Source organism: Salvelinus fontinalis, chromosome 6 (genome assembly GCF_029448725.1).
Source record: "Salvelinus fontinalis isolate EN_2023a chromosome 6, ASM2944872v1, whole genome shotgun sequence".
Classification (NCBI taxonomy): Eukaryota; Metazoa; Chordata; class Actinopteri; order Salmoniformes; family Salmonidae; genus Salvelinus; species Salvelinus fontinalis.
In genome coordinates, this window is record NC_074670.1 from 51,597,471 (window position 1) to 51,613,064 (window position 15,594).

The window sequence follows — 15,594 nt, forward strand, 5'->3', positions numbered from 1 at the left end:
CCAGTGGGTCAGAAGTTTGGGTCAGAAGTTTACAATTAGTATTTGGTAGCATTGACTTTAAATTGTTTAACTTGGGTCAAACGTTTCAGGTAGCCTTCCACAAGCTTCCTACAATAAGTTGGATGCATTTTGGCCCATTCCTCCTGACAGAGCTGGTGTAACTAAGTCAGGTTTGTAGGCCTCCTTGCTCGCACACGCTTTTTCAGTTCTGCCCACAAATTTTTAAAAGGATTGAGGTCAGGGCTTTGTTATGGCCACTCCAATACCTTGACTTTGTTGTCCTTAAGCCATTTTGCCACAACTCTAGAAGTATGCTTGGGGTCATTGTCCATTTGGAAGACCCATTTGCGACCAAGCTTTAACTTCCTGACTGATGTCTTGAGATGTTGCTTCAATATATCCACATCTTTTTCCTACCTCATGATGCCATCTATTTTGTGAAGTGCATCAGTCCCTCCTGCAGCAAAGCACCCCCACAACATGATGCTGCCACCCCCGTGCTTCACGGTTGGGATGGTGTTCTTCGGCTTGCAAGTCTCCCCCTTTTTCCTCCAAACATAATGATGGTCATTATGGCCAAATAGTTATATTTCTGTTTCATCAGACCAGAGTACATTTCCCCAAAAAGTACGATCTTGGGTCCCATGTGTAGTTGCAAACCGTAGTCTGGCTTTTTTTATGGTGGTTTTGGAGCAGTGGCTTCTTCCTTGCTGAGCGGCCTTTCAGGTTATGTCGATAAAGGACTCGTTTTACTGTGGATATAGATACTTTGTACCTGTTTCCTCCAGCATCTTCACAAGGTCCTTTGCTGTTGTTCTGGGATTGATGTGCACTTTTCGCACCAAAGTACGTTCATCTCTAGGAGACAGAACGCGTCTCCTTCCTGAGCGGTATGACGGCTGCATGGTCCCACGGTGTTTATACATGCGTACTATTGTTTGTACAGATGAACTGAGGTTTTCTGATTGTCTGAGGTCTTGGCTGATTTCTTTTGATTTTCCCATGATGTTAAGCAAAGAGGCACTGAGTTTGAAGGTAGGCCTTGAAATACATCCACAGGTATACCTCCAATTGACTCAAATAATGTCAATTTGCCTATCAGAAGCTTCTACAGCCATGAAATCATTTTCTGGAATTTCCAAGCTGTTTAAAGGCACAGTCAACTTAGTGTATGTAAACTTCTGACCCACTGGAATTGTGATACAGTGAATTATAAGTGAAATAATCTGTCTGTAAACAATTGTTGGAAAAATTACTTGTGTCACTCACAAAGAGGATGTCCTAACCGACTTGCCAAAACTATAGTGGTTGAGTGGTTGAAAAACAAGTTTTAATGACTCCAACCTAAGTGTATGTAAACTTCCGACTTCAACTGTACATACTCATATGGGTGACGAACAGACTAACCCAGACAGGCGTTGTTGGTGAACATGTGCTGAATCCTCAGGCAGTCCTGCCATTGGTTGCCACTGCCCTCGCAGTTGCACCACAAGTCCACTTCCACAGTGCTGTTGCTGACATAGTTGGGGGTCATGATGGTGCCTGGAGAAGGGGGTCAAAGGTTATCGAACTGCAAAAGTTCCTAAGGCTGGCCCACTGACACACCCCTGACACGATCCGCTAACACACTCTCTGTCATCTTTATCACTCTCTATTTTCTTTTAGTCTCTCTATCTCTCTCCTCCCTCATCTCACCCCTCTCCATCCTTCATACTTCGCTGCATCCCCTTTCTCCTCAAGCCTTGTGAAAACAGACTGACTTCTGCACTTAAGGCTATTTCACCCCTCCTCTCCCCTCCTTCTCTCACTCTCTCTCTTACCGATCAGTCCGGCGTAGGATTTGAGGCACACAGCTCCACTCTCTCTGATACAGCCAGAAGGGGAATGGCCAGACGGCTGGCAGTTATGCTGGAAATCAGCCAGTCTGGACCTGAATCACACACACACACACACACACACACACGAATGAGAGTGCTTATAGGAGCAAAAAGGTTTGTGTTTTGTGTGTGTACATATAGTGTTTGTCTTACCTGCAGAATTGGTCCCTCTTGCAGAAGCTCTGCAGAAGCAGACAGTTAGGCTGTATCAAGTCTCTCTCCTGGTAGGAACAGGAAGGAACGATGGTCTTCCTGCGTCTCTCCCCACACAGTTTGTCAGTACAGGGGCAGAACAGCAACCCCAGGCTGTACTCCTCCGGAACGCGCTCCAGGAAGCGCCGCAGCGCCCGGAGGCACTTCTGCCTGTTGCAGTGGTCCGAGCCTGGGGCATGCTTGGTGCAGGCCAGGACGTACTCAGACCTCAGGGAACCACATTTCTCATACAGACCACAGTCCTGGGCTGCCTTCAGACATACGTTCTGTCCATCTAGAAGAAGAGAGGAGGCTGAGAGAGAGGGGAATGGGGATGGGGAAAGATAGAGGTGGATAGATATAGAGACAGGTATGGGGAAGGAGAGAGAGAGAAGGGGAGAGAGAGAGATAGAGGAAGAGGGGAGCAACAGAGAGAGAAGGAAAGGGGAGAGAAAGTGAAAATCTGGTCACTTGAGTGCTGTAGAGATGAGTGGATTGATTGGTGATAGGGTTTAGTAGTGTATTGATCAGGAGTGCCTGAGGGTAATAAATGATTGTGCTGCAGGCTACCTGCTGCCACTAAGGAGGCCATTCGAGAAGACTCCACTGGCGAGTCCTCATAGGGAGACCCCTCAAAGTCATCATAACCTTCATGATCACAGAGGAGAACATCACATTACAACCTATTAATAATATGGGAGGCAGTGTCATATTACAACCTAACATCATGACAAATCATAACAAATGCAGGAGAGATCACCACATAACCTGAAAAGAACATGACAGTAGACCGAATTGCATCATAATCTCCCAACACCACAGGAGACAGAATCACAACATAATCAAACACACACGGAAGCATCACATCATAACAGGGACTCAAAGCACTCAGCCAACATCTCATTAAAACATCACACACCTGCTACCAACATCATAATAACACCTAGTCTAAATTCCATCATGGGTACATTTACCATTCATGAGGGTCAGACGAGCCATCAGGTGACCGGTCACCTGACCCTATAAAGATGGCTGTGTTCCTCATACTGTACTGTCTTCAGTCATCCTATTTAGCTAGCCTGGCTAAGTTTGCTGCAGAGCTGTCTGACGATCATTTTACTAGTTCTTCAAAGGAGGTAGGGTATACTTTCACAAACGGTCTCTGTCCCTCTCATTGTTGTGTATTTCCCTCTCTCATGTGGTCTGTGTATCTAACCTAACGTGGCAGGCGTAAAATGTGTATCCTTCCAGAGATCTGTATATAATGACGAGATGCTCATGTCTCTGCCCTAACAATGGGAGTCATTGTCCCAAAGGCAGGGAAGCAGGCATCAGGTTTAGGTCCAAAATAAGCCCATAGAAACGCATTGGGCTTATTTTTGGACTGATTTTGGCGAGTGAAACCTCTCACTTCAACTTTTCCTCTCTGAGCCGGAAAAAAACTACCACAGGAAGACCAAAGGATTTTGGTGATTGTTGTTAACCATTACAGTCTAAGTCCTGTCTAAGCGATATGGAATTGTTTTAAGAAGGCCATACCAATGATCATTTAGTTCTTTGATTTTGAATTGTAAGACCCTTTGAAGTATACTATTTTTTGTTTTACAATTATATAGGACCTAGGCAGCACAGACAGGACCCAACTAGTCACTAGTGCAGGCAGGCGAACCTCTGTGCCCAGTCCAGAAACCCCGCCCCCCCTCTGACAGCACTTATAATGCTACACAGGGAGAAAGGGATGGACAAGAACTGCCACAGGCTTTCCAAGAGAAAGAACCTTACAAACTCAGAAGCAAAGGTGACCCCTTTGATTCAGACAACCAGTCTCAAGCCTCAGTGCAATGTCTGAAACCACCAAGAGACTCCGAGCTCAGCACGGAAGCTGAGCCCCTCAACAAAAGCGACGAAGACGAGCTTCAATCTCAACAATTGAGAACCTCTGCCCAAGGTTCCCTTAAGGCAGCAGCAGACCAACTAAAGTCTAGGGCAGCTCTCTCTGCAAGTCAAGTACAAGCCTATTCAAGCAGCTCCAACCAGTCATCCCCAGAAGGAGATATAACTGCAGACCAGCTTTGAATGCTACCACAACCCTTGAGTTCAGTATGCAGGCCAGCAGTTCAGCTAGTTTGCCCTCAGCTCTTTCCAGGTCTAGATCAACTGGCCTAATCCCAGTTCCTAGGAGTTCCCAGTACCTTTCAGACCTTAACTGCTCTGTACTCGGCTCAGGCAATCTACCGTCTGCTAATACCTGACCTGTATCCAGCTCTACCTACCCAACCATGGCCCCCAGAAAAGGAGCCAACAGGCATTTACTCCAGCCATCAAAGATCTTGTCACGGGGCGGCCGGAGCCGTTCATGCCCCAAGGAGCACGAGTTCGGGAGTCGACGGGGCAGCCAAGATGGTCACTTTCTCTGCCAACCAGTAACCCGTAACCAGTAACCTACCCGAGCTGCAACAGTCAACCACAACAGCTCAGCCAGAACATGGCTTTGCAGCAAGTAATCTGTCCATACAGCCCCAGGAAGTGCTACAGATGACTCGAGTCCGATGTGAATAATGTATTAGCTGCACTACTGCGGGGCGGCTGTTCCTGAATTCTTCAACGTGAATACACTAGATGGCCAAGATTGCCTCCTGGTCAGTTGACCCATCAGGTGACCTGTCATCCGACCCTATAAATATGGCTGCCAAGCACACCATACAGTCTTTGGTTTGGCAGCCATCAGAGGACTCTCATCCAGGATACATTCATGACCAAGTGAGTGTATTACCTGTGCCTTTTGACATGTTATGCTATTGTTTACCTTGGAAGTTCACAGTATGTAATCTTTTATGTTTTCGCCTTTATGCCAGTTATGTTCCATTGATGTTTGTGAACACTAATACTTGTCTCTATTGCAGAAACCATCATTTTCACAGTCCTCATTCATGCATTCGCCATCTGTGCTGGAACGGTTTTTGGGGCTACAATAAATGGTCAAATGTTCATTGGAGTCTTGTCTGAATTGGCGGTTAGCATCCACCCACAACTTAGTCTTTAGTCTCAGCACACTTGAGCTCTACTCTAGTGTGGTCTTAAAAGCTCCTTCAGCAGTGTATTTCTTTAATTTACCTCATTATAGGCATGTTCCAGATCTGAACTAATTACATGGTGTGAGTACGACCTAACTACACTGAACAAAAATATAAACGCAACATGTAAAGTGTTGGTCCCATGTTTCATGAGCTGAAATAAAAGATCCCAGAAATGTTCCATACGCACAAAAAGCTTATTTCTCTCAAATTCTGTGCACAAATGTGTTTACATCCCTGTTAGTGAGCATTTCTCCTTTGCCAAGATAATCCATCCACCTGACAGGTGTTGCATATTTTAAGAAGCGGATTAAACAGCATGATCATTACACAGGTGCGCCTTGTGCTGGGGACAATAAAGGCCACTCTAAAATGTGCAGTTTTGTCACACAACCCAATGCCACAGATGTCTCAAGCTTTGAGTGAGTGTGCAATTGGCAAGCTGACTGCAGGAATGTCCACCAGAGCTGTTGCCAGAGAATTTAATGAAGATTTTTCTACCATAAGCCGCCTCCAACATCGTTTTAGAGTATTTGGCAGAATTTCCAATCGGCCTCACAACCTCAGACCACGTGTAACCACGCCAGCCCAGGACCTCCACATCTGGCTTCTTCACCTGCGGGATCGTCTGAGACCAGCCGCCCGGACAGCTGATAAAACTGAGGAGTAATTCTGTCTGTAATAAAGCCCTTAAGTGGGGAAAAACGAATTCTGATTGGCTCCCCAGTGGGTTGGCCTATGCCCTCCCAGGCCCACCCACGGCTGCGCCCCTGCCCAGTCATGTGAAAACCGTAGATTAGGGCCTAATTTATTTATTTCAATTGACTGATTTCTTTACAGGAACTGTAACTCAGTAAAATCGTTGAAATTGTTGCATGTTGCGTTCATATTTTTGTTCAGTATATAAATCTACTAATCTGTTCATGTAAATCCCTGTGTACTGTTTTCCTTAATGACACGGTAGGGGAGAGAACTCTGTTCTGTGTTAGAGAAGAGTGCTGTGTAATTACCGTATGCATGGTGACTAACGGAGCATGGGGGATAGCTCCATTAGCTGTCATTAACTCTCACTGACGGTGAGTCCCAAATAGTACCCAATTCCATATATATATATATGTTAGTGCACTACTTTTGACCAGGACCTATGGGGAATAGTGTGCCCATTATGTAGGGAACAGGGTGCCATTTGGGACACAAGCCTGATAGTCAGATGCGTGGCCATGCTGTGACTGTAGCATCAGTGGCAAAACACGGTGGCTATAGGGATGTGTCACAGAGGATGGCCAGGGGTCTAACGTAGTCTTGGCCAAATGGTGGGTCAAGAACCAATGGTACTAAAAAATGTAAACTGCCCCCTTCCCTCTACAAGCTAGTAATCAAACATACACACTTGGTGACACACACGCACGTCTACACCTACCACGTTTTTTATAAACTCATACACACACACGCGCGGACACACACTCACCCTGCAGGATCCTGATGCTCCAGTAGACTTTGAGGCAGTGCTCCTCTCTGCGTGCGCCGCGCTGACACTTGCAGGCCAACAGAGGGAGGTAGTGCAGGCCGCTCAGGGCCTCCAAGCACTCAATGCTGGCCTTGTTCCCCAGCGGAGCCACCGCCTCCTCGGAAGCACAGTACTCCAGGGTCATGTACAGCTCCTTACACCGGGGGTCTTCCTTACACCCCCTCTCTGCCTCGACACAGTCTACAAAGCCATGGGGGAGGGGCGACAAGGAGGGGACCACACCTACAGAAAAGAGGGACGGAGGAGACAGAGGGGAGGGGGAGAATGGTCAGCCATCGTATTGGGATGAGTAGTTGTTCCAAACATTTCTAAATGGTCCACTCAATATGGTGGACAGGGGGAACCCACCACGGAATGTTGCTTTAAAAGGGCATGTCCATTCTAGTATCTCTTATGACTTCCATACAAGTACTTTCACTCTGTGAACCTATTGATTTGAATTTGGGCTGAATGCACTGACGTTACATATAAAAAGTCAATACTGGATGTGTGAGTCTTTCTCTACTGTATCTCATTTCCATGGACGTGAAGGCATTGTCATTGAGTGAATCAAAAGCCAGAGTTTACAGTGTGAGGTTTCATATTTGGGAAATACCTCCTATTTTACCCCAGAAATGTTCTGCGTGATATTTTCGGCTGCTTTCGACTGTTATTTGTAAACCATTACAAAATTCTCCCTTGGTAAAATTCAATGGTTTACCCACAAGCCTACAGACACACTAAAGTTTTCAGATTACAGTCATTTAAAAACTCACCAGAGAGAGAGAGAAAGCGAGACAGAGACAAACACCGTTTGGCGACACACACCAATCAGAACCTTGCTGGCTAGGACAGACTCACAGTATGAGCCGCAATCAGCATGTGCTGAAAAGCACGCGCACACAACCTGAGAGGAACCCTTTTATGTCTGACTCCTGCTGTGAGGGGGACTATGGGCACGGAGTCTATCATTATTACAAAAACACAATACCACACATCCACAGGAGGGGGTACAGCAATCTGTCTGTGACACACACACACACACACACCCCGCCACACACTAGATCAGGGTTTCCCAAACTCGGTCCTGGGGCCCCACCTGGGTACACATTCTGTTTTTTTGCCCTAGCACTACACAGCGGATTGAAATAGTCAAAGCTTGATTAATGACTTGTTTATTTGAATCAGCTGGGTTTGGGAAACCCTGCACCAGATGGCTGAAGTGGTAGAGAAAAGTGAGCTTCATATTCAACAGAGCAGCATGTTTAAATCGAATATGTTGAGTTTCAGGAAATAGACTACCCGAGACTCCAGATACAACATTGATCAATGGGAGAACGCAAATTGAATAAATGAAGTACAGTGGAGCGTCAGTACGCTTAAAGGGGCAATCAGCAGTTGCTACATCCATTTCTCGACTTATAAATGAATGATATGTACCCATTGATTCTTGAAGAATATAACTTATAAAGGCTTCATGAGCTTAGTTCAACTGTCACACCCCCATCAGAACCCAAAATATAAGCTTGTTTTACTCCAATGTCTGTAATCAAAGAAAATGTAAACAAACACTATGTAGCCTTAAAACATGGTTAAAACTATAATTTTGATATCATAGATGGTCAATCCTTGCATCCATAGCTCTGTCTATGAATTTGAGAGTGATTACATTTATCCAGCACCATCACTCAGCATTTCACCAAACCAGGGGTTGGGAAGCCGCTTTGTTATTGTTTCTACTGCAGATTGTCGCTTTAAACACTAGAGCACCAAATACAGGTAGAGGAAGAAGACAAATTACCCATGTCACATAAAAAACAGGAAACTCAGACTTTCCCCCTGAACTAGTCACACGTTGCCATACACATACCAGGTGAATCACTCCCAATCACATGACGTCACATTGACCTTATCACCTTTTGAAAGAAGTTGAGGGGACCAGTATGTATGTGGTTTGTAAGACATTATAAATGGTAAAACCTGTTTTAACAGCAAGCTATAAAGCATTACACCTGTAGGGTTTAAGTGTTACCATTTTACATGTAACTGATCCTGGGCCAGTTCTGATGTGTCGTTCATTAATGGTTAGGGATAGGTCATGGATTGGGAGAGCTGGCTCAAGATCAGTGGTTATGGATGCAGTGCAGTGAAGTGCGTTCCCACAGTTCATATGAGGGAGCAGTAAGGTATGATATCATGCAGTCCCCGTGTTTACAGCAGAATGGGCAAATGAAAGAGTTTCAGTGAAGACACACACACAGACACAGCCACACACACACACACACACACACACACACACACACACACACACACACACACACACACACACACACACACACACACACACACACACACACACACACACACACACACACACACACACACAAACAGGGTGAATCTCCCAGCCAAGGAGGCAAAAGCCCAACACACCATCTGTTACCCCTGTGTTAGAGTTCCAAATCATAGTTATCAACAAAAACACACATACGACCCCAAGCTACCCCATGGACACACACACACACACACACACACACACACACACACACACACACACACACACACACACACACACACACCTGCTTGGCTTGCCCTGTCCCCATATGCACACACAATCCGTATTCCAAACAAATCCTATGTGCTATCAATCCTATCATCAAATCAAAGTTAATTGGTCACGTACGCAGTTTAGCAGATGTTAAAGCGGGTGCAGCGAAATATATTTTAGATTCTTCAAAATAGCCACCCTTTGCCTTGATGACAGCTTTGCTCACTCTTGGCATTCTCTCAACCAGCTTCAACTGGAATGCTTTTCCAACAGTCTTGAAGGATTTCCCACATATGCTGAGCACTTGTTGGCTGCTTTTCCTTCACTCCGCAGTCCAACTCATCCCAAACCATCTCAATTGGGTTGAGGTTGGGTAATTGTGGAGGCCAGATCATCTGATGCAGCACTCCATCACTCTCCTTCTTGGTCAAATAGCCCATACACTTGTGTTTCTTGGCCCAAACAAGTCTCTTCTTATTATTGGTGTCCTTTAGTAGTGGTTTCTTTGCAGCAATTCGACAATGAAAGCCTGATTCACACAGTCTCCTCTGAACAGTTGATGTTGAGATGTGACTGTTACTTGAACTCTGTGAAGCATTTATTTGTGTTGAAATTTCTGGGGCTGGTAACTCTAAATTATCCTCTGCAGCAGAGGTAACTCTGGGTCTTCCTTTCCTGTGGCGGTCATCATGAGAGCCAGTTTCATCATAGCGCTTGATGGTTTTTAGACTGCACACAAAGTTCTTGAAATTTTCTGGATTTACTGACCTTCATGTCTTAAAGTAATGATGGACTGTCATTTCTCTTTGCTGTTCTTGCCATAATATGTCCTTGGTCTTTTACAAAATAGGGCTATCTTCTGTATACCACCCCTACCTTGTCACAACACAACTGATTGGCTCAAACACATTAAGAAGGAAAGAAATTCCACAAATTAACAAGGCACACCTGTTAATTGAAATGCATTCCAGGTGACTACCTCATGAAGTTGGTTGAGAGAATGCCAAGAGTGTGCAAAGCTGTCATCAAGGTAAAGGGTGGCTACTTTGAAGACCCTCAAATATTTGTTTAACACGTTTTTGGTTACTACATGATTCCTCATATGTATTTCCATAGTTTTGATGTCTTCACTATTATTCTACAATGTATAAAATTGTAAAAAAATCAAGAAAACCCCTGGAGTAAGTGTGTCCAAACTTTTGACTGGTACTGTAAGTGTATATTCACCAAAAATATATAATAAGAATGATACACTACATGGCTTGTCGAACATCTCATTCCAAAATTATGGGCATTAATGTTGGGCGATTAGGCCTGGCTCGCAGTCGACATTCCAATTCATCCCAAAGGTGTTCGATGGGGTTGAGGTCAAACCACTGTGCAGGCCAGTCAAGTTCTTCCTCACCAATCTTGACAAATCATTTATGTATGGACCTCGCTTTGTGCACAGAAAACGGCCTTCCCCAAACTGTTACCACAAAGTTGCAGGCACAAAATCATCTAGAATGTCATTGTATACTGTAGCGTTATGATTTCCCTTAACTGGAACTAAGGGGCCTAGCCCAAACCATGAAAAACATCCCCAGACCATTATTTCTCCTCCACCAAACTTTACAGTGGGCACTATGCACTGGGGCAGGTAGCGTTCTTCTGGCATCCGCCAAACCCAGATTAGTCCGTCGGACTGCCAGATGGTAAAGCGGGATTCATCACTCCAGAGAATGCATTTCCACTGCTCCAGAGTCCAATTGCGGCACGCTTGGCATTGTGCATAGTGATCTTAGGCTTGTGTGTGGCTGCTCGGCCATGGAAACCCATTTAATGAAGCTCGCGACTAACAGTTCTTGTGCTGACGTTGCTTCCTGAGGCAGTTTGGAAATTGGCAGTAAGTGTTGCAACCGAGGACAGACAAATTTTTCTTACAGTTGACCAGGGAAGCTCTAGTACGGTTGAAATTTGACGAACTGACTTGTTAGAAAGTTGGCATCCTATGACGGTGCCACATTGAAAGTCACTGAGCTTTTCGGTAAGGCCATTCTACTGCCAATGTTTGTCTATGGAGATTGCATGGCTGTGTGCTCGATTTTATACACATGTCAGCAACGGTGTGGCTGAAATACCCGAATCCACTAATTTGAAGGGGTGTCCAAATACTTTTGTGTATGTAGTGTATGTTCATGTTAGTGTCACTGAAAAATAATTTGGAAATAGCCTACTGTAGTTGCTAGTAGAATAACATTACAATTAAAATGTTGTGTAAAAGAGTTTGTCATTTTGGAACTAAACCGCCCTTGCCCTGCCCTGCCTTGCATAGTTGTTTCGGTGCACTCTATTAAATGAGGGGTTCAATAAGGGTTCTTCTAAGATCCTCAAAGTTCTTTGAAGAACCTTAGGGTCTTGGCACTGAAAAATGCCCCCAAAAGATTCTTCCAAGATCCCCATAGGAGGTGGGGTTCATCAAGGAACCTCCTTAGTTGGTGAAGGTTCTTGTAGAAACCGAACTGCCCAACTGAAACATTTGCATTTGAAAGGACAGCAGGTGCAGGTACTTAACCCAAAAATGTAAAGATATCCTAAATTTAAGGTACATTTGTATGATAATTGAATGATATAAATTGATATTGTTTTATGATGATACCATCTATATTTTCACATTTGTTCAAGATGTTCTAAAATGGAAAATGGACACAATTCAATGGATATCAATCAAAAAGAGGTAAGGATATATAGCTGTATTGTGTGCAGATGACTGAACTGCTCACTTTTGTGTCTGCAGGTACACAGATGAGGCATACAAAGGTATGTCAATTGGTATGTTATGCAGATCCTCCTTCCTTATCTCATTAATGAATATCCCATATGCCTCTACATTATGGACAAGGTATGTGTATGAAAACCATTAACAGTTTTTTTAAATTCACATTTACAACAAATATTGTCAAATATTGTGTTATTGTTATACGTATTATTATTATTAATATTAATAATAGGGGAGGGGGGGGGGGTAGTTCAAAAATAAACCACAAAAGTTTTTTCGAAAGGTTCTTTGAGGATTCATTAAAATGGGTTATTTGAATAACCCTTTTAAAAGGGTTCTACGAAGAACTTATAGGGGTTCCCCAGTTTCAATTTGCAGAACCCCTAAAGGACACTCCAGGAACCTTTTCTTTTTAGAGTGTATGCTTTGTAAGGAAAGTATTCCCATCATCTGCTCTGTAGGCAAAGTATTAGTTCGCTTCTGTAGTTCGCTTCTGGAGACAGTTTTGTCAATAAACTGCGGGTGTGGAAGTATGTTTTCGTTAGAAGAAGCCATGCTGTCGGCATTTTCTCTCTCTTGCTTGCTTCTCAAAAGTATTTTGCGCTGTGTCAGCCTGGCTAATTTACTACAGCCCCCTTGAGAAGAGTCTGACAAATTACTAGACAGACTGGTCATCTCAATCCGTAGGCTATGATATGAGACACAGAAGTAGGTTAACCTAAAGTAACAGAAATTCTATTACCGAAACGTTTTTCATGTTATAGTATCGAAAGAGTTGCCTAGCCAACGGCAGTTTTTGTATAGGCCTACCGTGCAATTTGAAGCGGGCAGAGAATATGTTACATTTTTCTAAGTGTCCGCATTGTAGGCTGGTTTTTCCTTCATAATCCGTGATTGTCTGAAGTCCCTGCCGCATGCGTCTCGTGTCTGAGCCATTGAATTGCGACTCCTTTGTCCCTGTCTTTTAGCCTATTTGATTTACTTACTTGTCGTACCTGGTCAAATCTTTACATTGGTGTATACCTTTTCATTTCCCATGCATGTCATTTTCTTTCCCTTAACGTCATCTTTTTCTATGAGGAAATTATAAAGGAGTTTACAGCTAGCTGTTTATCTGCCGTTGACCTTTCCCAAAGCCCTCTTGTTCAACCCCAGCCTCCCGCTGTGCAGTAAAATCACCTCTGATGGAGACACCTGTCACCTGTGTGTGTGTGACCCGCTGGGCTGTCAAAACATAATGCGCACCACGCCGTGCGGCGCCCGGTCCCAGTGTCTGCCTCTGTGGCTACTCAAACCCACCTGGACGCACATCTGGCGTCCATACGCACCTGTGCGCCGATAAGACATCAACCACGATTCCGCTGTTTGCACACAGGCGTCGGTTGAGTGCGCTTCCTCGTTGAACAACAACTTTACCATTTATTGTGATATGCGGTTAGAGGTGAGTTGAATTTATATTAAGATTTTTTTTTTAAGAAAGAGACCTGCAAGCCAGAAAGGTGTTTGCGTAAATCAAACCACGCTCACTCGGGCGAGGGAGAAACAGACAACCCACAGATGATATACAATACGACCCCTGGGACTGTCGCTTACACCAGCACACCAAACACACAATCATTAACACGGCTAATAAATACAACTGTCGATCCGCGGGGGAATTATTTGTGTAGCCTATGCATCCGGCGGCACCAACTCACAGAATATCAATTTCAGAATATCAAAAACGAGTGGTTTTAGCGATCATCAACCTTTGTCTCAAGACTGAAAATAATTTCTTAAATACTTTCATTAATCCAAAGTTTAAATTCAAGTGGTTTCCAAGTGGTTCCTACAGTCTCTCCTTTCACTAAATATGAATGTTGTCATAAAATGTTTATTAAGAGCAGTTTATGTAGCCTAGAAGATCAAGGAATATGTTTAATACATGTATTCATTGCAGAGCATATTAGAAGCCATGCCTGCATCCAAAGCTCACTGAAAACGCGCATTTCAACCATAATGTAAAATGTTGTTATGGTGTTATCGGGGCAATTCGCCTTAGTACGAATTGAAATCATCAAATACTTAAATTAGATGAGTAAATGTGTCATGATTGCCTATAAAACCCAGGTGCTAAAAACTAATTTTAATACGGTTAGAGTAGACTAGCATGTAGCCTGAATGACTGACGACGAAAATGTATTTAACAGCATGGATACCTTCCTTAATTTTACCTCGTATGAAGATGTTGAGCAGTATTCCTAGGAGCAACATCTCCGTTATGAGTCGGGCCGAGCACAGGGACACGGGAAGGGAGATTGAATTGGACGTTGTGCGTTTGGTCCGCCACCGCTCTATTTGTCCGCACACCGACCCGCGTCACTCCGCTCAACGTTACATCCAACGGGAGTCAGGCTCCACGGTTCTGGGAACAAGTTGCAGGTATATAGTCCTGTATAACGATCAATTCCTTAGATTGCACTGGCCGAGAACCCAGCTCAGATAGATTAACTGTCACCACCGCCAAAGTGTAGCGCGTGCCCTGTAGGCTGAACACAATGAACCAAGACTCCAAAACTATTTACAGCTGTGAAACATCAGGTTACTCTGCATCCAAAAATAGATGTTCTCGAATTTTGACACTGGCTCTCGCCATTTCTCTCTCGACAGTGGCACGATAGGATCCCGTCAACATGCTGCCTGAGACCGTGAAGATGACAGATCCCTCCTCCTCGCGCTCGTCAGTTCACTGTGCGACAGTGTGTTAAATGACTTTCACAGACACAGATGCGTCCTGAAGAAGAAGTGCTCAGACAGGTCGACGGGGGCATATAGTTAGTGGTGTAGGGCTACTGTAGCAGGCTGGACATATTCGAGTTTGCCCATAATTTCAAACTAAATAGGATTTCATGGTCGTTTGTATTTCATGTGTCAAGCCAATCAATTTCAGCCAATCTATTTACATCCACTTAAATATTGCCCTTTCGACTAATGGACTTACTGTCAAGCCAAACCATCCCTTTTTATTGTCTGACAAACTATTTTATTCTATTTTATTCTATTGATGCCATGCAGTGTCATTCTATTATACAGTCCATTCTATGTTTTATGTTCTATTTGTATTTTGTTCTATTCAGGGGGAGAGCTGTGTAATGTGTAAGTAGAGAAGAGGCTCAGGGAGGTTTATGGCTGGGCAGCCATAAATAATCATGACAGAAGCGATGAGTGGAGGATCATGAGTCTTTAAATTATTCACACAATTTCATAATTGGCAAATCCACTGCCTGAACACCTGTGTGAGTTTACGATCTAAAATCTGCATATTGTAATGAGGCCAACCTGTCAGGGTCTCACTGATTAGTAAAGACAATGGAACAAGAAACCAATGGGGATGCTTAGGAAAAACATTATCACTGGTGTCTTGTACAACAATGATCAGAATATTCAACTTCAATCTTTAAAAAAAAGAGAGAGAGAGAAACAAAACTTGGATGACTTCTACAGTTGCTGGTATTTGCAACCAGTATTCCCAGTATGTTATTTTAACCTCAATTGCAGATTACAAAAAGCAATCATCAGTGGACCATTTTAATGATGACACACACAGACTCCCACACGCAATGGCCTTGTCCCAACACACAAATGATATGCCTCTGTGTTGC

The 15,594-nt window shown here is 44.0% G+C and overlaps 1 protein-coding gene across 3 annotated transcripts in view; it reads right to left on the minus strand.

The window, feature by feature from the left end:
- LOC129858070 (GDNF family receptor alpha-4-like) overlaps positions 1 to 14,678 on the minus strand; it is a 37,792-nt gene extending 23,114 nt beyond the window's left edge. For 2 of the 3 annotated variants that reach the window (XM_055926999.1, XM_055927001.1), the window contains exons 1-6: positions 14,152 to 14,678; positions 6,612 to 6,893; positions 2,640 to 2,717; positions 2,031 to 2,382; positions 1,821 to 1,930; positions 1,408 to 1,542 (exon numbers count right to left, since the gene is read on the minus strand). In XM_055926999.1, the coding sequence (XP_055782974.1) occupies positions 1,408 to 1,542; positions 1,821 to 1,930; positions 2,031 to 2,382; positions 2,640 to 2,717; positions 6,612 to 6,893; positions 14,152 to 14,206 (1,012 nt within the window). In that variant the 5' untranslated portion in view covers positions 14,207 to 14,678. The remainder of the gene's footprint in view (positions 1 to 1,407; positions 1,543 to 1,820; positions 1,931 to 2,030; positions 2,383 to 2,639; positions 2,718 to 6,611; positions 6,894 to 14,151) is intronic. The other variant, XM_055927000.1, reaches the window with a different exon arrangement.
- Positions 14,679 to 15,594: the final 916 nt, after the last annotated feature.